At 55.4% G+C, this 24,856-nt stretch overlaps 1 protein-coding gene across 18 annotated transcripts in view; it reads right to left on the reverse strand.

The window, feature by feature from the left end:
- MAST3 (microtubule associated serine/threonine kinase 3) overlaps positions 1-24,856 on the reverse strand; it is a 36,097-nt gene that overhangs the window by 5,616 nt on the left and 5,625 nt on the right. For 2 of the 18 annotated variants that reach the window (XM_074337893.2, XM_019736803.3), the window contains exons 3-23: positions 22,404-22,493; positions 14,615-14,703; positions 14,456-14,528; positions 14,264-14,284; positions 13,690-13,768; positions 13,109-13,269; positions 12,851-12,926; positions 12,360-12,569; positions 12,168-12,269; positions 11,763-11,895; positions 10,226-10,287; positions 9,749-9,834; positions 8,758-8,966; positions 8,001-8,139; positions 4,861-4,993; positions 4,492-4,657; positions 3,832-3,933; positions 3,042-3,164; positions 2,131-2,240; positions 1,098-1,231; positions 348-592 (exon numbers count right to left, since the gene is read on the reverse strand). In XM_074337893.2, the coding sequence (XP_074193994.2) occupies positions 348-592; positions 1,098-1,231; positions 2,131-2,240; positions 3,042-3,164; positions 3,832-3,933; positions 4,492-4,657; positions 4,861-4,993; positions 8,001-8,139; positions 8,758-8,966; positions 9,749-9,834; positions 10,226-10,287; positions 11,763-11,895; positions 12,168-12,269; positions 12,360-12,569; positions 12,851-12,926; positions 13,109-13,269; positions 13,690-13,768; positions 14,264-14,284; positions 14,456-14,528; positions 14,615-14,703; positions 22,404-22,493 (2,543 nt within the window). Of the gene's footprint in view, positions 1-347; positions 593-1,097; positions 1,232-2,130; positions 2,241-3,041; positions 3,165-3,831; positions 3,934-4,491; positions 4,658-4,860; positions 4,994-8,000; positions 8,140-8,757; positions 8,967-9,748; positions 9,835-10,225; positions 10,288-11,762; positions 11,896-12,167; positions 12,270-12,359; positions 12,570-12,850; positions 12,927-13,108; positions 13,270-13,689; positions 13,769-14,263; positions 14,285-14,455; positions 14,529-14,614; positions 14,704-17,158; positions 17,448-22,403; positions 22,494-22,775; positions 23,365-24,856 lie in introns of those variants that run through there. The other 16 variants (XM_019736800.3, XM_019736799.3, XM_074337884.2 and 13 more) reach the window with 16 other exon arrangements.

The raw sequence follows: 24,856 nt of genomic DNA on the forward strand, positions 1-24,856 counted from the left end.
CTGCAAAACCTTCCTACATCGCTCTCCCTGGAAAGCTCCACTCTTCAATTCCCCTACTCCAGGAAGCCTTCTCCCCACCCATTAGACCCCTAGCTACTCTCTTGGAAGCCCTCAGCCCTGTCCGTCTCTCTAGTCCCATCCTGACCCAATGAAGCTGGTGGCTCCTTGGGGGCCAAGCTGAGGCCTAAAGCCTCTCTAGAGCCCTGGCCTTTCCTATCTTAAAGACTTTATTAGAAAAGTCAATGTTCCCTTTAGAACTCCAACTCATCCTCAAAATCCATCTCAAATAGCCCTTCCCCTGGGACACTTTCCACGATACCACCCCTCCCACCCTGGACACCACCTACCAGAGAGGCTGGAGGACTTGGGCATCACTGGGGTGGTGGCTGGGGGTGGGTCAGGCTCTCCCAGAATGAAGACGGGCTTCTTGGGGCCCACAGGGCCGAGGCTGGCTCCCTCATCCTCTGATGAGAAGGCAAACTTGGGCATCGTGTCCAGGCTGATGGTGCTCAGGAGAGATGGGCTGGGTCCCCGCTCAGGCTGGGAAGAGGATGAGTGGCAGGAGGAACTGGAGGACGTCCAGGACCTCAGCCTGAAAGGGAAGAGCCCAAGTCACACTTGCTAAGTGCCCTCACTCCAGGACACCCAGTCATCCCCAGTAGCCACAACTTAACTCTCAGCCTAGAGTCAGGGAAATGTGTAAATAGAGTGTGAGTTCTCTCTGCTTGCTCTGTTCTCTGTGTCTATCCGGAGAATTATTATTCATCTTTTAAAACCCAGCTTCCAATGTCCATCCTCTAGCTGACATTGATTATTTCTGTTGAGTCTGGACTTTGAAAGATGAATAGAAGTTCATGAGCAGAGGGTATTCTGGACAGAAGGAACAGTTGAGCAGAAGCCAAACAGTGTGATGGTGCATGGCTGTTTTATGTTGGGTGTGGTTAGGAATGCAAAGCCAAAGGGAGTGACAGGTTGGCCAATATGTTTCACCCTTTTCTACTGGGCCACTGGGAAGCTCTTTCCAATGTTAGATTTTGTGGCTCCACCTCCTAGCAGGCTTGGAGGCTGGATCTGCTTATACTGCCCAGTCCACCTACCGGACGTCAGTGCTCTGCCGGTGGCCATACTCCCCCTCACTGCGTTCCCACCCTTCTTCCCGGTCCTCACTAAAGCTCCGTTCAGCAAAGGTAGGGGTAGGTTGCACAGCTAGGAACTCAGAGCTGCTGTAGACCTGGGAAGTAATAAAAAATAACAGTAATAACAACGGAGACAGAAGCCGCACCCGCTTCCTACATGCACTGGGCTGGGGGAGGAAGGCCAACCCACCCGCTTCCCTGTGATTCACTTCCTGAAATCCTTACTCAGCATGTGCCTAAAGATAGCAGAGTCTGTAGCCTACTGTACAGGTGAGAAACGGAGGCTCAGAGGGGCCCAGCCACCAGGGGCCCACAGCCAGGGTTTCTGTCGCTGACTACGATACCCTGCCCAGGCCCACAAGTAGTGCAGAGGGTTTTTTCATCCAATTATAAACAAAGGAAGGAACTTAACGTCAGCTTGCGAAGCTATAAAATGACACCCAGCATAGGAGTTCCAGTTACAATAGCCAACAAGTGGCAACAGCCCAAATGTCCATCAGCTAGCTGATGAAGGATAAACACGTGCGGTCCATCCACATGATGGAATTGTTACTCGGCCGCAAGAAGGAATGAAGTGCTAACACACGCTGTAACACGATGCACCTAGAAAACATGCTGAGTGAGAAAAGCCAGACATAAAAGCCCATCTAGTATGGGATGCCATCTATATGAAATGTTCAGAAGAGGCAAATCCATAGGGACAGAAAGCAGACTGGTAGTTGTCAGGGGCTGGGGGAGGGGGAATGGGGAGTGACTGCTAATGAGGTTGACAAGGTCTCCCTTGGGGGTGATAGAACTGTTCCAGAATGATGCTGGTGAAGATGGCACAATATTGTTTAAAAGTGCTAAATGTCACTGAATTGTACACTCTACAATGGTTAGTGCAGTATAGTTTATGTTGTGTGTTTTTTACCACGATAAAACAACTGGCAAATAACTAAAACATCTCCTGATATTTCCTGAGCACTAGTTGTATCCAGAGCCCGGCCCCCACCTTACTAAACCGGTGGGAGCAGGAGGAGAACTGGGGGATCTCTGTGGACGACTCCTCATCGTTCGTCTCATCATCCTCAGAGCCCAGATGCCGGTACCGTTCTGATCGCGCTGCGGGATGAGAGGCACATGCAGCCATGTGAGGTGGCTGTGAGGGTGGGGGTGTGTGGGTAGGGGGGGGTAATGGGGGAGGGCAAGTGTGGCAAGAGCCACCACCAGGGCAAAGGCCGAAGGCTGTGAGGTGGGACCACACCCACTGCATTTAGGGACTATAAGAGGCTTGGGCAGCAGAGTGAGTATCTGAGAATCCATCCCAGCCATGTCCCTAAATGCTTTGGGACCATTGCTGGGAATTTTTGTGTTTGAGCCTTAGTATTCTTACTCTTGAAACAGGATACCCAGAATTAGGAAAATTGTGTACTTGAAACATAAAGTATGTCCCTCACTTTACAGAAGAGGAAACAGACCCTCAGAGAGGACCTCTGACATGCCCAAGACCACACAACAAGTTCTGGAGGAGACGCTGGACAATGAGGGCCTTTGCTGTGTTTGCCCAGAACCCTGAGTGAGGAGAACCCACAGAAGTATCTGAGGGGACCCCTCCACAAAAGCTCAGCAAGGCGCCCCACCCTCCTGTGTGATACAGGGCTCCATGCTGGGAGGTGGAACATGCTAGAAGACCCCAGGCAAGGGTCTGCCACACTCAGTGCCTTGGTTTCCCCTCCTGCAATTTGAGGGGGTACCGTGCATCGTGAACCCAGAAGTACAAGAAATCCCAGCGGAGGCGGGGAGGGCAGACCTGCCCTAGCTTCTCAGAAAGCTCCAGAAGTCAAATTCAAGGTCCAGAGTGAGGCGCCGAGCTTGGGCGGAGACCCTAGCAGACAACCCTCCCCTCCCAGAACCCCCACTCACTATCGAAGTAGCTGGTGTCATCCTCAGCTTCGAGCTGTGGCACAAACTCGGCCTTGTGTCGCAGGAGACCAGCCCAGTCCAATGTCCAGAAGAAGGGGTGCTGCTTCACCTCATGGGTGCCGCCTGCAGACACGCCCAGCAGAGTTCTGTGGGTCCCCACTCCCGTGGCCCCCTGGGCCCATGGGGGACCAAAACTTGGCTAACACAGAACCAGAAAGATGGGAGGGGAAGCCAGCAGCCACTGAAGAGCCCAGAGAATTGAGCTAGGGCTCAAACCCAGGCCCTGCTCTTCCCTCTCCTGGATGTTGAGATCCCACCATCCGCAGAAATCCCCGAGACTTAGAAGGGCTTCCTTCCTGGGCCCTTTCCAAGTGCTTCCATGGAGCAGAGCTGACTGTGAAGGTTCCACAACCTCAGCCCCAACCATTCTCTCCCATGGCCAAGTTTCATCATGAACATGACCTGCAGTGGCCATGGTAATGGCTGGCTGCACGTATCAAATAGTTCCTTAACCATTCATTAAGTGGCTGGGAAAACTGGGACAGTGGGAACCATGGGGCTGGGCCTTTGAGGACCTTAGGACACAGTCTTGGTGATCTTACAGGCACACATACTCACTCAGCCTCAGTGTCCCCGGTCTGTACCAGACCCAGCTACCTGCTCTTCCTTCAAGGTCTTAAGTTAATGCCTGGCAAACGCCTGTGCATCTTTCAAAACCCCAACCCCAAGTTCCCCTTCTTCATGCAGCCTTTCAAGTAGAGCTTTTGTTTGCCGCAGGCCCCATACATACCAGTGCCCAGACGGTCCAGTGGGTTCTGCCGGAGCAGCCTGGTGATGAGGTCTTGGGCATCAGCTGGAAGGGCCTCCTCCCCCTCTGGCCACAGGATCTCATCTACAATGAGGGGAGGGAGTGAGGGGGGTGGGGATAGTCCTGCCAAGCACCTCCCACTACTGCCCCTCACTCACTGTGCTCCAAGCCATTAGCCTCCCTTGCTCCTTTCACACACCAGAATCTGTCCCACCTCACAGCCTTTGCTCTGGCTGCACCCTCTGTCCAGAGCACCTTCCCCTCTTCTCTGTCTGTGGCTCCCCCTCACTCCTTCAGGTCTTTGCTCACAAGTCATCTCGGAGGCCTCCACAACTTGCTATTTAATGCAGCGCCCCCAGCACCATGCCCCCTCCCTTCGGTCTACTTCTTCTTGGCATTTTTGGCTTCTAACTCCTCCAAAATTTGCTTCTGTATCTCACTGTCTGTCTTGCCTGCTGGACCATGGGCACCACAAGGGCTGTCTATTTTGCCCCTGCTCATCTCCCCAGTGCCCAACTTTGGCCAGGCATATCGTAGGTGCCCTATCCACACATGGGGCTGCTCCCCTCGCTAGTGTAGCTAGGGAAGAGCCCCCGTGTGGCCGAGACTCAAACCTGGGGTGACAGAGGATGGAGAACGCACCACTGACCACCTGGCCAAAGAGTTCCTCAGGGGTATCGCCAAAGAAGGGCACGCAGCCCACCAGGAACTCGTAGAGGATGATGCCCATGGCCCACCAGTCCACCGGCTTGCCGTAGCCCTGGCGGAAGATCACCTCGGGCGCGATGTACTCCGGGGTCCCGCACACCTGGGCCAGGCAGAACAGGGAAACTGAAGGCAGCCCCCAGCTTGGGAGGGTCCTCAGGAGAACCTGAGAGGCCGGGGCCAGGCTGGGAATAAGGGGTGGGTAGAATTACAGGGGGCGTTTTCATTTCTCCTTTTCGTAGCCGAGTCTTGCCAGGTTCCAGACAAAGGGGGCCCAGCACCCAGGGCTCCTGCCCACCCGCCCACCTGCTTATCCACGAACTCCCTGGTGTCCTTCTCGATGTGGCCCTCGTAGAGGTTGGTGGCCATGCTCATGAGCCCGATCTTGGACAGGCCGAAGTCGGTCAGCTTGATGTGGCCAAGCGAGGTGATGAGCAGGCTGTGGGCGGGCAGGCAGCACGCTCAGGGCTGGGGGCCCCGGCACTTGGTACTTCCTGCTGCCCTTGAACTTGGCTCCACTCTGGGCAGGCCAGACCCCCGCCACCCAGGGGAGTGGAAGGCACTTCCATTGCACAGCCACATTATCACAAGAACCAATGGGTCTTGGGAAATATTACACATTTGGCAAACATCTCTATGCACCTACCGCGTGTATCTCGTGTTGCTATTGAGTACCTACTATATACTCGACTGCGTAAAAAAAATTTGTCAGAATCACAGCATCTCCCAACTGCATTAAAACATCTCCTGATCACCTGCTGGGGGGGGATATACAGTGTATTTTTGCACTATGTCCATTACTGTAACATTGTGCAAGCACCCGTTGCTGACATCCCAAGTTGAAAAATGAACATATCTTGAGCACCTGTTGTATACAGAAATATTTCTGTGTATCTCAGAAGTGCATCCATTAAACTTGCACACCTACCATGTACGCTGCTGTTTTAAGTTTTCTTGCTTAAATATATAAATGATTTGCTAAGTGATAGATTCACATGCTCTATCTTTATAAAGTCATATTTTCACACACCTCTGCTGCTTAAAAACAAATTTCTAGAAAATGCACTGTGTATATCCAAGTTGTTGGATGAGCCGTGTCTTTGGCACCTACTGTGTACCTCGCCTCTATAAAGAAACAATTCTGTGCACCTGCTGCTTTTTTAAAATAAGGGGTGTTTCTTGAGCAACTACTGTGTACACCAGTTGTGGGAAAAACAATAGCTACCAGGTATAGCCACACCTTCTAACACGGAGGCCGTGTAGCAGACCTAAAGCCACCACTGTTAAGACAACCAACATTTCCTGAGCTCCTACAGGCACACCTACCTAAAAAAACGTTCATTTATTGAACATTGACTATATCCGCTATTTAAAAATATTTTCCTTCTTATAAATGAAATGATACGATGCTGGGATTTCCTTCGAATCATCCAGTGGGGTGGGCGGGGCAGGGACGGCGAGGACAGGGAGGAAACAGGATCGGGCAAGTGTTGGTGGATGTGGAACCTGAGTAGGGGCATGGGGCACTGTACCCTTCCATTATGAGCTGAACTGTGTCTCCCCCAAATCCACATGTTCAAGCCCTAACCCCCAGTAACTACAAATAGGACCTTATTTGGAGACAAGGTTGCTGGACATGTGATTACTTAAGATAAGGTCACACTGGAACAGGGTGGCCCCCAGTCCAATGACTGGTGTCTTTATAAAAAGGAGAAATTTGGACACAGACATGCACAGAGGGAGGAGGCCATACAAATACTGGAGTGACACTGCCACTAGCCAAGGAACTACCAGAAGCTGGGAGAGAGACCTAGAATGAATCCCTCCCTGGTGTGTTCAGAGAGAATGCGGCCCTGCTGATACCTTGACCGGAAACTTCCAGCCCCCAGACTGAGAATAAATTTCTGTTGTTTAACACGTTGCGTATGGTGGGGTTTAAATCCCTCAAGGAGAACTGACTCTGGGTGATGAACACACAATGGGATTTATAGATGATGTAATACAGAATTGTACACCTGAAATCTATGTAATTTTACTAACAATTGTCACCCCAATAAATTTAATAAAAATAAAAAAAATCAAAGAAATGGAACAAGTCACTATGTGGTTAAAACCAAACAAAACAACTAAGAGATGAAAGAAAGTACTTATTTTAGAAAGGATTAACAAGATGTATTTTCTATGTAAAAATATATAAACTATTTTAATTTTTGTCCCTACAAAGGGCTATTAAATTGGAACATGTTTGGAAAATAGTTAATAAAAAAAAAAAAAAATCCCTCGTGAAGATTCTCGTGATCCATACGCAATGTGTTAAGTGATCCAGTCTGTAGTATTTTATTATGATAGCTGAGGGAACTAACATACCTTCTCTTGATTTTGGAGTGTATTTGAAATCTTCCAAAGTGAAAAAGAAATATTTTTGTTGAGCACCTACTATGTGTGTCTATTCCTTCCTCAACCCTTCAAGACTGGGTACCTTCCCACCCCATCTTGCAGACGAGGGTCCTGAAAGGGGCAGGGACTGCCTTGGGGTCTGACCTGAGACACTCGGAAGACCCTACCCCACCCTGGGATGATCATAGAGAGGCCTGCTGGGCACAGAGTCCTTAAGGCAGCAAGCACAGGCCCAGGTATACAGCAGGTGCTAAATACACATTTGTTTTGTTTCCTAAGCAAACTACAAAATGCCCTGAAAACACACAAGGATCTTCACATTTACGTTCACACCTCCATGTAGCCAAGTACCTGAGAAACATGTGGTTCTGGCCTCATATCCAGACTCAATATAGGGGTGGCTCTTTCCTTTGTACACAGCAGGTGCTCAATTAATGCAGGGGAGAGTGCTTTGAAAATTATGTAGAGGTTACAAAGCATAAAGGATTATTCACATGCATGCTTGTGTTTCCCAGTCACCCATAGAAGACCTAGCACACAGTAGGTGCTTCCTAGATGCTAGAATAAAATAAACATCCCAAGGCTCTCAATAAACATTTTTTCCTTTCTTTCCCACACTAACACACAACATATGTCCAAGACATGCACAGTTGCTTTCTTCAAATATAAGGTCTTGCAACATGCATGTTCCTGTTCCCTCTCTATAGCTGGTGCCTCAGCAGGGCATGTTCTTTCCCCTTGTGTGGCAGCAGCTCTGAGAGCGCACGATCAGTCCCCATGTAGCTGGTGCATCCTAAGTGTACCTTCCCTCTCCGTGACGGGCCGCACCTCCATCAGGGCAGTCCTTTCCCTGCATACAGCAAGTACCTATTAAGTCACTGCTCAACATGTGCAAGCTCCCTGCCTTTCTGCCAGTAGGGGCCCCCTGACGCCAACAGAAGCCAGATAGACACCGGCTGCTGAGCAGAACCAGGCCGCACTCCCACACCGCTGGCCAGGCCCTGCCCCCAAGCCTCTGGGCCCCACCCCCTCGTGGCCCCGCCTCTCACTTGTCAGGCTTGAGGTCCCGGTGTACAATGCCGTAGTTGTGCAGGTATTCGAGCGCCAGCACCGTTTCCGCAAAATACATGCGGGCCATGTCCACAGGCAGAGGGCCCATGTTCTTCAGGAGCGTGGCGCAGTCGCCCCCTGCAAGGGGGAGACGTTCTCAGTGGCTGTGGGCTCAGCAGCCACACCCCATGCCTCCACACCCTCCTGGCCTGGTCCGCAGGGTCCCTAGTGGGTCAGTCCTGAATCGGGGTGGTAAACCAGGCAGGCGGTGGGAGAGGGGCAACCCTGACTCCCAGCCTATTTTTCCTTGGCAGGGTGGCGGCTCTGTACATACCTGGTCCCTTCCCTATACGCAGCTGGTGACTCCAGAGTGCATGCTCCCTGTCCTTGCCTGACAGCACCCTGGTAAACGCCTGTCCCTGCACTTACCTGAAGGCCCCAGTCTTTCCTAAACTGCACACTCGAACCTGCAGCTCCTCACCCTGGACGCTCCGTCCACCCCGTCCTTCCCTGCTCTTACTTCCACCCTCCAGGCTGATGCTCACCAGTTCCCCCTGCCTAGGACCCTATCCTCCAGCCTCCCACTCTTCTTTGGGCGGCCCCAGCCCCGACCACCGCATCCCAGACTGACGGGCCCCAAGGCAGGCTGGGACCCTAGAGGACAGAGCAGACCCCAGCCTGGCCTAAAGAGGGACATTCTCCCAAGTAGGGGGTGAGCTCCCCGGCGCTAGAGGCAAGAGACCCCCGAGACCGCACCTTCCACATATTCCATGACCATGCAGAGGTGGCGCCGGGTCTCAAAGGAACAGAACATGCTGACCACAAAGGGGTTCTCAGCGAAGGTGAGGATGTCGCGCTCCACAAAGACCTGCTGGATCTGGTTACGGAGGATCAGGTTCTGCTTATTGATCTTCTTGATAGCGAAGCGCTGCCGTGTGTCCCGGTGCCGCACCAGGTAGACGGCCCTGGGGGAGCGGGAGCGGGAGGGCTCACTGAGGCCTGAGCTCAAGGCCCTGGCAGGCCCAGGATCCAACCTGCAGGCTTTAGCCAGTGCTGCGCCCTCCACCTGGGACACATTTATCCATACCTGGCCCCGTTCCCAAAGTAGGTACTGAGTTTAAGTCGCCCTCCCTGGTGTCCTATAAATGAACTACACGTGGCCCCAGTATATTGGCCCTCAGATTGTTTACTTATTCACAGCAGGCGGAGACCCATTAGCTCAAAAGCCTACACTAAACTCAAAGTACTTTAAATATACTCCAAATATACAGATTTTTTAGCCAGTTAGAGTCTGCTTGCTTTGTGTACCCAGTGAAACTGCACCCCACTGCTCCCAGCCAGATACACGCTAGAGCTATAAGGAGCCCACACATGCTGCTGCTGACCTTTGGGGCTCTCTGACCCAGAGACCCTCCACTATGCTGCTGGCCCCCTCCCATCCCCCTCTGACAATTTCATGCTGTCAAGGACACCTCTCCCAACCATCCCACTCCCCCCCACCCCCACAAACCTGTCAAAGTGACAAATAATGCTCACTGCATGCTCCTGCCACCGTGTGGTCCTCTTTTTCCCTGTTCAGAACCCCCCTATACCTGGGGCAGGTAAGGGCCTGGATAGTGAACACCTGTAACAAGGCCATACTCTGCCACATTCCTCTGCAGTTGTCTGCACACTTAGGGGCTGCCTGGGCGTCAGTCATCCCTGCTGGCATCTGAGAAACGGGTCTATGTGGGACCCGAGGACTCACCCGTAGGCCCCGTTGCTAATGAGCTTGATGGTCTCGAAGTCGCTCTCACACGGCTTCCTCCGTGACGGGCTGACCAGGATACGGCTCTGGGGGGCAAAAAGGGCTCAGGGTCCTGATCCCCCGAGAAGCGGGCTCGGCTCGTCCAGCCCCCAAGTCCTTGTATCTGATGCTACTTTCTCCCCCACCCAAGCTTCTCCAACTCAGTGTCAGAGTTTCTAAGCTTTTGCTCAAGTCATGCCCTCTTCCCAGAAAACTTGTACACATCCTCCAAAATACCTTTCCAGCGTCCCCTCCAGCCCTGCCATGCCCAACCTTCATGGCAAAGCAGTCTCCCTCCCCCCACCTTCCTCCCAAGTCAGGAATTTATTAAGCACCTACTGCATGCAAAACTTCTGCAAACCCAGCCCCTCATATGGCTGCTTGGTCTGCTCTGAGAAGAACAAGACAGGTGGGGGGCCCCAAAGCTCTGCACCTCACCTCCAGGGACTCAGGTGCTGGGGTCTGTCCTCTGTCATTGAGGTGACTCAGAGGCACCATATCTGCAAGACGGGGAAGGAGCCTTGAATGGGGCCTTCACCACCTGCCCCTCCATCATCCAAAGATTTCCTGAGGCCTCCAGGGTCCATCTAGGACTGGGGACATGGAGCTTCTCCTGACCAACTCTCATAACATTGACAAGGAGCCCATACTGTGTCCAGGTCTCAGCCAAACCTAGGAGGCGGGACTAAGCAACAACTGAGGAACCATCGAGAAGGGCCAGTGGGTAGCCCAGGCTCCAGTTACTCAGCTTTTATCAAACCCTGGCTCTAAGCCTTGGCCTGTGAACACAAGCTGTGACACGGGATCCTAATAACCACCCAGCTCAGGGTACGACTCTGTGGGCGCCCCCTCCAGTGCAGTCCCAGGGCTTGGCAGAGGAGTGGCCTCAGTGACTGGTCCCTGGACATGAGCCATGACAGTGGCATTGAAGAATGTCTCATGGTCCCAGAGCTAGGCTGGGATGGGATGGTGGAACCTCAGGGGTGAGGGAGGCCCAGGTTCAAATGTAGCCCCTCCCACTCTCAGTGGGCCCCGTAGGATGCTGGGTCGGTGATCAGCCCCCACAGCCTCAGCCGTCACCTGTCTGGCCATTTCCTGTATCCTTTGACACCAGACCCACCCCCAGCACCACCCGCGTTATCTTCACTGGACAGACAGGAGGATGGCCGCAGCCACAGGGCCAATCCAAGAGTGGTATGGCCTTGGGCACCCCTGTGTCTGATTCCCTGCTCAGTCTCATCTGCCCAGAATCTCAGTCTCTCCGGCTTGAAATGGGGATGATAGCAGCCCGGTCCCAGGGTTAACACAGCAATGATGCTCGCTCGGTGACCACTGGCCACTGCGGCCAGGCCCTGATGACCCCCTCGCCTCCCCCCAGCTCCCCTCTTTCCTCTGCTCCTCAGCCGCACCCCCTCCTTGCTGCTCTTCTGACACGCCAGACATGGTCCCACCTCAGGGCCTCTGTCATACCCCTGCCTGGTTCTCCCCTGCCCCCAGATCTCCACCTGGTCACCTCTCCATCCTCAGCTTCAACACCACCTCTTCCCAGAGCCTCCTCGACCATCCCCAGACCAGGCTGTTCCAAGTTCTATGCTCCCCTTGAGCCCTGTTTTGGTTCCCCTGTCCTGGTTGTTTGGAGAAGTTCTTGCCTGAGGGTGGATCTGGCTCCGAGTTCACCTCTGAGGCCACAGTCAGATGAAACTGGGAATGGGCTTTGTGAATTTGCAGGACGATAGGAATGCCATTGCCAGTGGTGGTCCCCTGGTGCCCTGGCCCACCTAAACTTGGCAGTTGAGGACACTGAGGCCGGTCAGGGGGTCCAATGTGCAGCCGCCTGACCCCGAAATCCCAGGCACTCTCCCCACAGGGGGCCCCACAGGGGGCTGAGGGCAGGACACAGAGACACGAGGATAGTATAACTCTACCCCAGCCTCTCGTTAGTCTCTCCTTTCCACCCTGCCCCACCCCAGCTCACCCTCAAGGGGGTCCTTAGCCAGGCCCAGCTGCCCGATGATGTACTGTGGCAGGTCTGTCTTGATGCCGTGGCCCTCACGGGCCTGGCCCTCGGCAGCCTCCAGCAGGTGGTAAAACTCCTCAGGGTCGAACTCCTGGGGGTGCAGAGGCCTGGTCAGCCAAGGCTTGGTCCTACCTCCAGGCCTTTGCACATGCTGTGCCCTCTGTCTTGGAGTACTCTGACCAGTGGCTCCAACTTGTCCCTGGGGTCTTAGCTCCTGGCCCCTCCTCCAGGAAGCCCACCCCAACCTGGCAGCACCCTGTGCCCCTCTCCATGTCTTATGCGATGGGAACTAGTGTCTTGTAGCTCTGGGGCCTGATCTCAGCTCTGCTGGGCCCCTATATCCGGCTGTGCGTGAAGACTCACCAGGCACTCCAGGAGCCTTGCTGGCCGTGAGATGATGATTAGCAGCTTGCGGACCAGCTGGACGATGAAGCTCACCTCCTCACTGTCCGAGCGCTCATGGGCCTGCGGGCAGGTTGGTGGGACATCACCCAGAGGCCCTGGGCCCTGCTCTGCCCCTCCCAGGGATCCCCAGCCCCCAGCTTTCACACGTACATCCTGCAGAAGCCTCTCCAGCTTCTCTTGCATCTCCAGGAAGTAGCGGGAAGTGACAAGCGCCTCTCCAGATTTGGCCAGGCAGTCGCGGGCCAGCTCGATAATCTGGTGGTGGATGAAGCCCAGGACGCCGTCGGCCAGTGCCAGCCGAGCACCAGGCGTGAAGGCCGTGAGGAACTCCTGCAGACGACCCTCCATCTGGGCTGTGGCCTGGGTGGAGATGGGCGACCTGGTCACTGAATGGGGCTGGGGAGCAGCACGTGCAGATTGGAGCAGGGGAGACAGTTGAGGACAGAGAGGGGATGTGATGATGGAGCCAATGGGGTTGGAGGGCTCGGGAGTAGAGGGGGATTTGAGACCCAGAGGGAAAAATAGAAATGGACAGATGTGGCGATATAGCCAAGAAGACAGAGAGTGCCTGTCTGTCACCCAGAGAGGGACAGCAACAGGGAGGGGCGTTGGGGTCAGTCCGGACACATGGCGAGGCTTACCTTGGGGAACCTCTCCCGGTACACATGATTCATCATGACGATCTCATTGTCAAAGGTGCCTGTTGTGCGTCCTGGACTAAAGGGGGGGAAGGGGAGGACCGGTCAGCCTGTGGCATGGGACCTGAGACCCAGCCCAGGGGAAGGGGACTAAGCCAGGCTCCGGCAGGGTCAGGGCCAGAGGAAGAGGACGAGCCATGGTGTGAATCCCAAAGCCAGCCCAGGGAGTGGCTGGGGCAGCGGCCAGAGGTCAAGGCCCACCTGAGGCTTCGGGAGCGGGGCCGAAGGCGGGGTGAGCGGTGTCCAACCTCCTCGTCAACCACACTCTCTGAGCTGCGGAAATGCTTGGACAGGAAATGCAGTTCGTCTGGCGTAGGCTGGAAAGGAAGCTGGTGGAGACGCTCCCGGGAGGATGAGCTTGACTGGCAGGAGGGGGTTATCAGGGCCACAGGTTCAGGGTCAGTGCCAAAGCCAGAACCCCCAGTGTTATTCTTCAAGGCCCAGGCTGCCAGCTGGTCACCTGATGGTAACCCTCACCTGCCTGGCTCCTATGCATCCCTCAAAACCAAAGCCCTCCCCATTGGCAGCCCTAAGACCCCCCCCCCGATGGCTAGGCCCTGACCCCACAGGCTAAGGATATCTGTGTAACCCAGACTGGGAGCTCCTGGAGCTAAGGCTAGAACCTCTCAGGGACCCCCCACATTACCCAGAATGGGGCACAGAGAGAGCAGTGAGGATGTTTACTGACTGCATAACTATCTGACCCCTTGAAAAAACCAAAGGCGTGTTTCCCTCCAACCTCGCACCCGCCTGTTTGCCCACCAAAGTGGGACTGTGGGTACCGAGACGGTAGAGCTGGGTGTGTTGGTTCCATAGCCAGAAGACGGGAGGGATGCAAGGGACCATCTTCTGCCGTCAGCCCTGGAGAGGAGAACCAGACGAGTCGGAAGGAAGGCTTAGCCCCTGTGGTTTGTGGGGCCCAAGGACAGATATAGATTCTGGCTCTATTAGAGGAAGGATCCTCTATAAGGCTGGGAACAGTGATTCAGGGTGAGCAAGTCCACTGCGTGTTTCTTCCTCATCCTTCAGACACCTCCTCTGGGAAGTCCTCCCTGACTCCAACTGCCAGTGTGCCCCCCAATTGAAGCTGCCACCTCTCTGAGTTACAGCCGCTGGGGTATATTGCTGGCCCCCTCTACCAGACTGAGGATTTCCCAAGGGCCAAAGTCCAGCTCCCCCTTCCTCAGTCCCCTAGCACGTGGAATACAGCAGGCAAGCAATAAATATTGAATGAATAAGTGACATTTAAATGCCTGGCACACAACTCTTGTTAAGTGAATGAATGACTTTCAGTGAATTAATGATTCTTAGACCTGGTGGTGATCCCTCTTGCTCCCCAGGGCTCATTGAAATTACCTGTCTGTGCGAGGGATGTGGCTGCAGAAGGCCGAGTCAGGGGCAGAAGCCAGAGGGAGGGATCACGGCAGGGCAGGGGTCAGGGGAGGGGAAAAGGCCAGTGAGGAGGCAGGTCCACTAAGTACATGCCCCCTGCTTGTCCCCTCACCAGTCAAGAGGACACCATCCCCTTCCAAACCAGGGACCACTAACCTCCGGGCAAAGGGGAAGTTGACAGCTGATGCCGCTGAGAAGTTCCGGGGACTATCCAGGGGGCTGTTGCCTGCTGAGAAGGAGGCCAGGAGAAACTGAGTCATCGGGGCCGGAGACAGGACACAGCACCCGCCCACTTGCTCCCAAGCTCATGCTCACCAGTTGGGACTGAGAGGGGCGACAGCGGCCTGGAAAGGGTCGGTGAGGGCGTCCCCACTACAAGGCTCTTGCGGTTCCCACTGCGGCAGCTATGGGGGGAGGTGGGGACAAGGTCAGGTGCTGGCCCAGGCCTCTGGGCTCAGGGGACCACGTGCCCAGGCAGGAGCACCTGTGAGGCCAGCTTTGGGGCAGGATAGGAAGCTGGGCACGACCACTCCCACTCTGCCTCCAGCGGGACCCCCCCATGGCCCTTCCTTTGCCCAGCCTTTGAGGCCCAGTGGGAGTCATATTGGACACATATTACTATTATTAAATCTCCTGCTATTGTTGTTATATTATCCGTGGTGGCATGAAGTGCTGCTGGCCTCCTGGTGGTCGCTGTGAACAGTCAGGAGCCCCTACCCTGCCTTGTCAGGCGTCAGTATTCACAGTCCCACCCTCACACCTTTACCCATGCGTGGCCATTGCCAGGAGCTCTGGCAAATAAGGAAGAGGGTGGAGAGGACCCTGCAGCCTGCAGGTGGGTTGAGGTATCCCCTACCCCATTCCGCGCACCCTTTTCCAGGGCCACTGCCGAAGTCTCTTGGCAATGTCCCTCCCCAAGGTCCCCCGAAATGCCAGTCTGACCCTTAAAAACCCTAACATCAGCATCTTGCACAGTTGAGTCCTGTCTCCAGTTCTGCCAAAGTGTTTCCCTCCTTCCCTCCATCCCAGCTCCTTCTAGCCATCAGCCCCCTGCCCAGGCAGTGCCCATTGGTGCCTCGGCCCCAGCCCCCATCCTGGCAGAGGGAAGTTGGGAGCAACATTGTCCCCCTCCCTCCCCACCCCCCAGAGCAGTCACCCAGCAACGGCTCTGCTTGCTCTTGCTCTGCAAGTGCATCAGCCCACACACCCCATCCGCCAACGCGGCTCAGCCACAGCACACGATGCAGGGAGGGAGAGGAAACCTTGGGCCTCACAGGGCCAGGAACAGTGTCCCAGGCAGAAGGCAGTGCAGGCCAAAGTGTGGGAGAGCATGGTCACCCTCCAACTCAGGCGACAAGACAGGCGGTGGGAGCGGGAGAAGGGAGAACAGCCTACCCACAGCTGCCCTTCTGAGCCTCAGTTGCCCCATCTGCATGCCTTGAAAGGGGCTGGAAAGATTTGATGAAACCCATATACCAGGGCTCAGCTTCAGACCAGCGGGGGTACATGGTGGCAGGTATGTGTACTGTTATTTTTCTCCTGACAGTGCTCGCAAGCCATGGTCTCCTCAGTGAATTAAGTCACCATTTGTCAATGCCAACAAGTCTGGAGGTGGGGGAGACCAGCTGCACCTATTTCCCAGTGGGGGCAACTGAGGCTACAGATGTCAACAACCACAGGGATTGTCCTCTAGTCTGAGGTACAGAAGCAAAAGTGAAAGCCACAGGTTCCTGCAAAACTTCCTGCCCACCCCCCTCCACTTACCAGTCCCACATCCTCTCCCTGCCCCTCACCTGGTTCCTTACCCCCACACCCTTCCCTTCGCACCGCAATGCATCATTTGTCATTTCCAGCATTTGGGAAAAACACTTGGCCACCTCCCTCTTACTCTCAGGCAGGGCCTTCTTGAAAACAGCCAAGTTGGAGGTGTCAAACGGGAAGTGGGCATTATCTGTTCATTTCCTGAGCAACTATTGAGTGCTGACTATTTGTTCAGCCCTCCCTGGAGGAGGCCCAGGACCCTGAGAAGTGGCCTAGTCATTCAATCACCACTCATGTGGTTCCACAGAGAACAAGAATATGACAGAAAATAGGGGTCTAAGGCCAAGTTCCTGAACCCAACCTCTGAGGTGCCCATAAGTCCTCTGTGGCTCCCCAGAGTCTGAAGAAGAGTCCAAGCCCTTGGACTTGGCATTAGAGATTCCATCACCCGGCCTCTACCTGTGCTCCCCTCTGGGAATGCCACAACCCAGCACCAATGAGACACCCAATGAGACACAGAGAGGTGAATGAACTGCCTGGGTTCACACAGCCTGGCAGTACCTGACCTTTCACTTGAACCCAGGTCCAGTAGAGCCCATAGCCTTCACGTTGCCTCTCTGCTCTTCAAAAGGAGAAACTGAGACCCCCAAGAGAGGCCAGGCTTTGCTCTAGGTTAAACCCAGCGATCGGCGTTCCTCACACCCCACATGCACGCCAGCCTCGTGTAGCAAATATTTGCTTGTGAACCAAGATTTCCGCTGACTGGGCCCCAGGGACAGACCAGCCTCAGGTTTTCCAAGAAGCACCTCCCCAGGTTGGCCCAGACCTCGAGCTCCGGGTTTAAATCCTGCCTCTGTCTCAATTCCCTGCTACTTCCTCAACACCTTAGCGGCGACCCCGATAGACATCCCAGTGAGGGTAACGAGGGGCGCAAAAAGGATGTCTGGGAAACTAGGGGATACCTCGATCCCAGAAAGTCCTCCCCCGTCCTCCTACCGCCGCGCACAGGGGCCCACACCACGCCGCCGGGACACATTCCTGGCAACTCGCGTCTACTCGGCCGGCCGCCGCGCCTTTCCCCCGCGCCGTTCCCCCTACCTCTTGGAGCGCTGCAGCAGCGCGCCCTTGGCCAAGCGGCTCCGGTGGCCGGGAGCCGCCACCGCCGTCCAGTAGCTGGGGTCGGACATGCTGCTCCTTCCCTTTGTGCCACCCAAGGCCCGGGAGGCGCGGGGGGAGCAGCCGGCGGCAGGGCACGAACCTCCGCGGCGGGATCCGCCGGGGTAGCCCAGCGGCGCGGGGAGGGGTGGGGGGCGCGCCGCGGGGCTGGGGGCGGGGCGGGGAGAGGAGGAAGCGCGCGCTCGGGAGCGCGACCGAGAACCCGGCCCAGGCGAGCGCGGAGGCGGGACCTGGAGGGGGCGGGGCGAGCGGCGCCGAAGCGAGCCGGGCCGCCCCGGGTGCTCTTGAGAGGGCGGGGTGTTGCCAGGGCCGCTGACGGAGGGTCGGGCGTTGCCAGGGGTGTGGGAGGTGAGGGCGGGGCGTTGGTGGTACCTGGAGGTTGGGCCTTGGAACCTGGTTCCTTTTCCTTAAAATGTAAATCTGATCTCGGTCCCCCTTTCCCTTTCTCAGGCGGCTCTAACCCCTTCTGCTGAGTGCGACACTCAAGGCCCATCCAGAGGCCTGGCCGGGATCATGCTACCACGCCCACACTGGCTCCACTTCTTGGAATGCCCTTCCTGCCCGGCAAAATCCAGCGTCCCTCTCCTCCAGGAAGCCTTCTCTTGTGTTCGGCTGTGTTCCCCAGGCCCTTGGGATCCTTGTGGTCTCTGCATCTCCCAGTACTGGGATGGCACAGACAGCGTGTTTAGCAAACTGAGTCAGGGCATCTGACACGCTCTGCCTGTCTGTGTGATAGAAAAGGTCATCAGCCTTCCTAAGTCAGGAATGAGATGCCTGATTTAACTTCGCAAGCCTCAGTCTTTTCAGCAGTAAAATGGGAGGAAAAAGGGCCTGACAAGAGGATTACAGGAGTTAGATGTAAATGTTAACAACAGGCTACTTCCAGGTCTCTGTTTCCCCATCTACACATGTTCCTGGTGAAAATGGAATAGAATTGAAGGCACAGAAAGTGACTGGTACTAGGCTGGGGATACAGTACCTCGTGTTCACTGTGGAAGGAGAAATGTCTCATACAGTAGGCAGTGAATTAATGCTTCCTCCTCTCATGACAGCCCTAGGAAGTCAGGGACATCGTCGCTCTGAGGGCAGTCCCTTCACAGGCCACACAACACTTTGGGAACTGACCCAGATCCCACAGACCCCACATCTGAGAAGGGGAGACTCATGCGTGGAGGGGGTGCTGCTGTCCAGTGTGTAGCCCTAATCCTGCCCATCCCTCCTGCCACCAATTTTGCTCCGCAAGTCTCTCCCAGACTCTCTACTCTGTCTCTTCCATGTCCAGTGTCACCCTCAGATGGCCCGCCCTGTGGTCCAGATACCTACTGGGTACCTCCCCAGGAATGCTCTACAGGTCCCCCAGACCGGGGCTCAAACACTCAGATCTGGCCATTCATTCACTCATCACACACTGATTGAGTACCTACTGTGTGTCTGCCCCTGTGCCTAACCCTGGGGACCCAGTGAAAATGAGGTCACAAATAATCCCTCCTCTCAGGGATCCGCAGTCTCCTGGGGAGGCAGACAGTAAATGGGAAACAATTAAATGAACAAGTTAATTTCAATCACTGAAGTCAAGGAAAACAAAAGAACAGGAGTAACACTGGCAAAAACAACTTTAGCTGGGCAGCCTCTCTGAGAAGGCAACACTGCAGCCAATGGAGATGTTGAGAAGGAAGAGGCACCCGCCATGGAGAAAGAGTGTCCCAGGCAGAGGGCATGGTTGGTGCAAAGGTCTTGAGACAGGACTGAGGGGAAGATGCCAGCAGGCCTGACCATGTAGGCCTTGTGGGCTGCAGGGAAAGTATAGTTTTACTATAGGAGCCATGGGGAGCCATGGAGGATATGGGGACAGGTGTGGTCTGGATTCTGTAAACCTGCCCATGTCTGCCATCGGAAACAGGAGCTGTCAGAGGCAGGAGTGGAAGTGGCAGGAGACTAGTGAGGGGTTGTGACGGGGTCTGGGAAGGGGACACTGAGGCTTAGATCAGGGTGAGGCTGTGAAGACAAGTGGGTGGATTCTAAACTTGTTTTGACTCCAAAGGACAGGCCTTGCTGAGGGTCCAGATGTGGAGATGAGGATGGGTGGGGTCACCTACTGCCCTCACGTGTCCAGCCTCCTGTGTAGAGGGAACTTGAGGTCCCCCAGGTCTAGGGGACCCAAGTAGGGATGAAACCACGGTCTGTGTCACCGTATGCTTACATACTGTACCCATGAGCTCCCCCGATGTGTGCACAGTTAGGAAAGCAGCTGCCCCTCCTCCCCAGCTGCGGCTGAACTCTGTACCACCTACATACCCGGCAATACCCACTGCACTGGCGTCCCCAGTAGCTGTTTCTCCTACGCCCATCTGGCCTCAGTTTTCCCCCTCTGCAGTATAGGGCTGCAGCTGACAATCCAGAGGGCCTGTGGCCATGGCAAAGGCCTCCCGTGGAAGGCTGCCTGAGCCACCAACCTCTGGTGCCAGCCTACTGCCCACCAGATCACGTCTCTCCCCTGTTCACACAACCTCCATGGCTCTTTACTGCTTTTACAGCAAAAACACACTCTTGGGTAAATCCTTCTCCTAGGGTTTGGATCCCAACCCTGTCTGTGACTCAGGCTTTGCCTCTCTGCTTCTGCTAGTGATTGTAAATGGATAAGCCCAGGTGGATGTACAGACCACCCCCCTCCAACCCCTCATTGGTCTGACTACCTCAGCCCTTCCCACCTGCCCACATGCTGTCCACACCTCTTCTAGCCCCGTATCTTGTATGGCTCCCCGTACCCTGGGTAGAAAACCCAAATTCTTCCCATCCTTGGCATTCAAGGTCCCAGAGGGAACACTTCTCTGACAGTGCTCTTCCTGCTTGAAACAACTTGTCACACCCTTGTCTGTGACGGCCCAACTCAGGACCTTCTTCAACTCCCCACCACCACAGGCAGTGCCTTCCCAGCTGCTTCCCATTTGTCCATGCCACAAGCATTAACTGAACACCTGGTATATAGGTATATAGCTATATGCCCTGAGGGTATACAGTATGACCAGGACAGATCCAGGTCTGGCCCTCAAGGGGCTCCCAGAACTCTGGTTGAGAAAAATAACCCAATGATCACACAAGAAAACATGGAAATCACACCCATGATGGGATCCGAATGAGGGAAATAGATGGATGTAACCAGAGCTTAGGGGCTCTTAAGTGTGTGTATGGGGGTGTTCAGGGAAGACTTCCTATCCGAGGGCTTGGTGGAGATTTGACAAAGAAAGGAGGAAATGGAGCTCTGGGCAGAAGGGGTAGCAAGTGCAAAGGCGCTGTGGCTGGACCAGTTCGCATTCTGGCAGTCCAGAAAGCCGCTTGGCTAGAGCAGGGTGAATGATGGAGAGATGGACAGGGAGGAAGCAAAGGAGTCAAAGGGGCTGGACCTACAGGGACTTGGAGGCTGACGGGACAAATGTGGGCTTATTCCTAGGGTGCTTGGAGTAGGAGCGGCAAGGACCCATTTCCTTGCCTGGCCCAAGGTGACGTTGCTATGCTGCCCCCTGGTGGCTAGTGAGGGAGCCCAGTGGCCTTAGCTAGAGCCCCAAACTGCCTCCATTTCTTCCTGGTAAAACTGGCTAAGGGCTCTCAACAGGTCCCTCCCCTCATCCTGGACTCTCCTGGGGTTGAGGCCAAGAACTCAGAGTCAGTTTTGGCCTGACATTCTCTTCCATGTGCCCCTGGACAACATAATTGAGGTCTTGTGCCACTGAGATCCTGAGTTTCCTCTTTTGCTAAAAGGGGACTACAGCAGTCCCTGCATCCCACTGGACACCCTGACTGGTCCAGGCCCATCATCTCCTACCCAGATGTTGCTGTAGCCACTTCCCTGCCTCTGCCACCTCCATTCCTCTCCTCTGTCCCAGCAGACCTTTCTTCCCTGCAATGCAGCCCAGAGGCTTTAAAAAATATCTCAGTTCTGTCTCAGGACCTTTACACATGCAGTTCCCTCTTGTCTGGTGCCTCTCTTCTCCATAGTTCTGCCCAGGCCTCGGCTCAAACATCACCTCCCTACCCCCAGGAGGTCCCTGTCTGAAAGTATCTTGTTTTTCCATTCACTTATTCATTGCCCACTTCCTGAGAGACCCGTGAGGAAGGGACTGATTATGTTCATCTTGTTCACAGCTATTCCCTTAATACCTGGCAAACAGTAGGTCCCTAGTAAGTTCTTGTTGACTGAATGAAGGTGCAACCTACCTGTTGCACCTGGTATGGGTTCCAAATCGTTCTCTCTTCTCCCCATTAAAGGCCTGTGGGAGGAACCTGAGCAGCTCATTTATACTAAAGTGTAAAGGACTGATGGGTCACCAAATTCTAGACACCACTGACCCTCACATCTGTTCCCTCCCTGAACTTGTGCCCGAGCTGTGCAAGGAGCCCATAATAACCCTGTTATTACCTCCTGTATGGGGGCAAGACCCTGAGCCCCACCAGTCACAGAGGGTGGTTCAAACCCTCAACAGACCCTGGTGGCCAAGCTGGCCCTGCTGCTTCGCCCGTAGACATACTGAACCAGGAGAACTGGTGTCTCCTCTCTGAGCCTCATTTTCCTCAGCTAAGAAATGGGGTCAGAAAGGGTGCCTCCCTCCCAGGGTTGAGGCGGGAACGGAAGCCTAGTGCTTAATCAAGCTGGTTCTTTTCTGCCTATACCTTTCTGCCTGGGTAAGCCATTGGACACCCTGACTGGTAAGCCAGTGCATGGGGCTCTAACGGTGGACTCTCAGCAGTGTGTGTGTGTGTGTGTGTGTGTGTGTCTGTGTCTGTGTACATTCAGAGTGAGGCGTTTTCCCATTGAGCTGGGTGTGGGGAGAATCCCTGAGGTCACAGCCTGGGAGCCAGGCCAATTCTACAGGAAGGGCCCTGAGAAGGCTGGGAACCCAGCACCTGTCTCGGGATGTCCTTGGGCAACAGCTCAAGTTCTGGCCTCGCCTTGGCCACCTGTCAGATAGGGGATCTGCTGGCTATGACTGAAAATGGAGTTTCCCCATCACAGCTCTATCATAGTGCCATTTTATGGAGGGGTAAACTGAAGCCCAGAGAGGCGAGGTCAGAAGCCCACAGTACCTTGGGGAGAGAGCTGGGTCTGGGCAGTTTCCAAGGCTCTGGGGTACCAGGGTGAGGTCTGAGCCCCGCCTGGCGCACTGTCACTTACCTCCAGGGGTGCAAGCCCAGCGAGGGGCTGCAAGGGCTGCAGGGGCTGCTGGGGCTCAGCAAGGATGGGCTCTGGCTGCTCGGAGACAGACTGCAAAGAAAGAGGCCGGGGACGGTGAACCTGGCAGCGCCCCCTGCGTGTGGCCGAATCCGGATACTGGACCAGGGTTGCGGTTCCCTCCGGGAGAAGGGGCCCAAGGCCCGGGATTCTGGGTCTAGCGCAGGCCTCGAGGGCGGGGCCAGGCCGATGACCCGGGAGGGTTCCTTGGAGGCGGCGGTGCCACTATGGGCGACTTGAACAGAGAAGCCGGGGAAGCGTGGCTGTCAGCCTGCTCCTCCCCACCACCGTCCCCTTCCCCGGCCAAGCACTCACTCGAGAGTCAGCGCCGGGATGGGCAGCTTGTCCCTGCGGGACTTCATGCCGACGCCGGGGTTGTGTCTATGCTGCCGGGTACCGACGCCCCCTTCGTGGCCCCCAAGCCCTTCTCGCGGCGCGATCGGACAGACGGACAGACGCGAACGCAGGGACAGCCCGCCTGGCGGCTGACGCGGCGCGGGGCTGGGCCGCCGGGGGCGCGGGGCGGTAGGGGGGCGGGATCTCTTCGCTTCGGGGTGGGACTCGGAGTCCCGCACCTGTGCGCAGGCCCAGCCCAGTGGGAGCGGTCGGAATGCGTGAGGCGGGATCTGCCGGTGCCAACCCCTCTTGGGGAGGGACGCCGAGGCTACTGGGTCCCAGGCCCTTGGACTGCACGGCGGGAAAGGAAGGGCAGTCACCGCTGGTCGGCCCGCATCATTGCTCGATCGGCTGGTTCCGCCCGTTCTCGTCCTCTGCTCCCGCCCAGCTCTCAGGGGTCTCCGGGACCCAGAATCCGAGCGCGCTCCGCCCCTATCCCTCAACCCCAACGTTGGCGACCTCTGGCGGCAGGTCTCAGCTTCCACGCGAGGCCCCAGCGACGTTTCCAGGCCTGTGCTCCACTGGGTCCCTCTGCCAGGAACGTCAGCCCCTCTTTCGCCCCTCCTCCGCGAAGCCGTCCCTACACGACCACACAGGGCACCCCGAACCCCACCCTCCCTCCAGCCCAGATTCCGAAGGACTGGGGTCGTGGCTCTGACCCGCTTGAAACCTCAGGTATACCGAGTCGGGCACACTGCAGCTGGCGGAGACTAGACAACCCTCAGGGAGTCTTTGTCCCTGTCCTGCCCCATGGCCCAGAACTTTGCCCTCCCCGTGGTTGACTGATTCACTGTCCATCACGCCTCCCCCAGCCTGGGCAAAGGTCGGGGACAGTGCCCACTGGGCAATGTCCGAGCCCCCGCCCCTACCAGGGCCTTCAAACACCTCCCCACCAGCTGCACTATCCTCAGTGCAAACACAGCAGATGGTCGGGGCTTGGGGGTCACTCTGTCCCGATACCCCACCATCAGATTTCAAACTCTCATCCAACTCCCAGGACCTCCCCTTGCTCCTCTCCCTCTACCTCCCTTGTGCTCACTCACTCCACCTACCCTTCTCCAAACTGTTCTTCCAATGCCAAGCTGGTTCGCACCTCAAGACCTTTGCGCATGCTGTTCCCTCTGCCTGGAATGCTGTTCCCCTTAGATATTACCCCTGGTCTCTTACTCCTGTTCCAGATCTCGACTCAAATATCTCCAAGAGGCCCACATCTTCAGAGCTAAAGCTGCCCCCAGCCATCTGTCTCTATTTCATCTCTCATAACATCACTTCACCATCACTTTCCCCAAGAGAGTTTGAGCTCTGTGGGCAGGGTATAGCAATGACTTGTCCCTGTGTCCTCTGTGTCTGGAACAGGACCTGGCACACAGTAGGTACTCAAAAAACAGCTTGTTGAGTGAGCGATTTCACTGAGGGGCAAGAAATTTGCACCCCCAACTCAGGCAAACACAACCCCCAAGAGGGAGTGTCTGCACTTACCTACCTCCAGACCACCAGCACAAGGCAAAACCCTACGCCCCCGCTGGGCTTTAGTTTTCCCCATCTGATAACTAGAAAGGCACTGAATAAAATGTTCTTTGAACCTTCAGGGAATCCCAAAATGCCAACCTATAGGAACATGTATGTGACCCTGAAGGATACAATTTTCTACCCAGGTTCACTGAAAGACAGTGAGCTCCCTGTCATGGGAAGCATGCAAGCTGCTTCCATACTACTAAGTTGGAATTCTAGAGTCTAGCCTCTGGATGCCAGAGAAGTTTGTCCCCTTCTGAGATGCTTGCCCTTGAACCAGTGAGGCAACCCCTTTGCACTTCAGTTTCCTTATTTGCAAACTGGCTTGCGCCTCCCATCCTCTGGTAAGGCCAAGTGAGGCACTTATGAAGCACTTTGCAAACACCAGGGACAGGATCATGGTGAGAAGCTTTGTTGTAGTTATTGAAAAAATTCACAATTCGGAGGCTGGTGCTGAAATATCCATGCCCAGGACCACAGGGCCCCAC

This window comes from Rhinolophus sinicus, chromosome 15 (assembly GCF_057876585.1).
Source record: "Rhinolophus sinicus isolate RSI-liver-muscle chromosome 15, RSI-T2T, whole genome shotgun sequence".
NCBI lineage: Eukaryota > Metazoa > Chordata > Mammalia > Chiroptera > Rhinolophidae > Rhinolophus > Rhinolophus sinicus.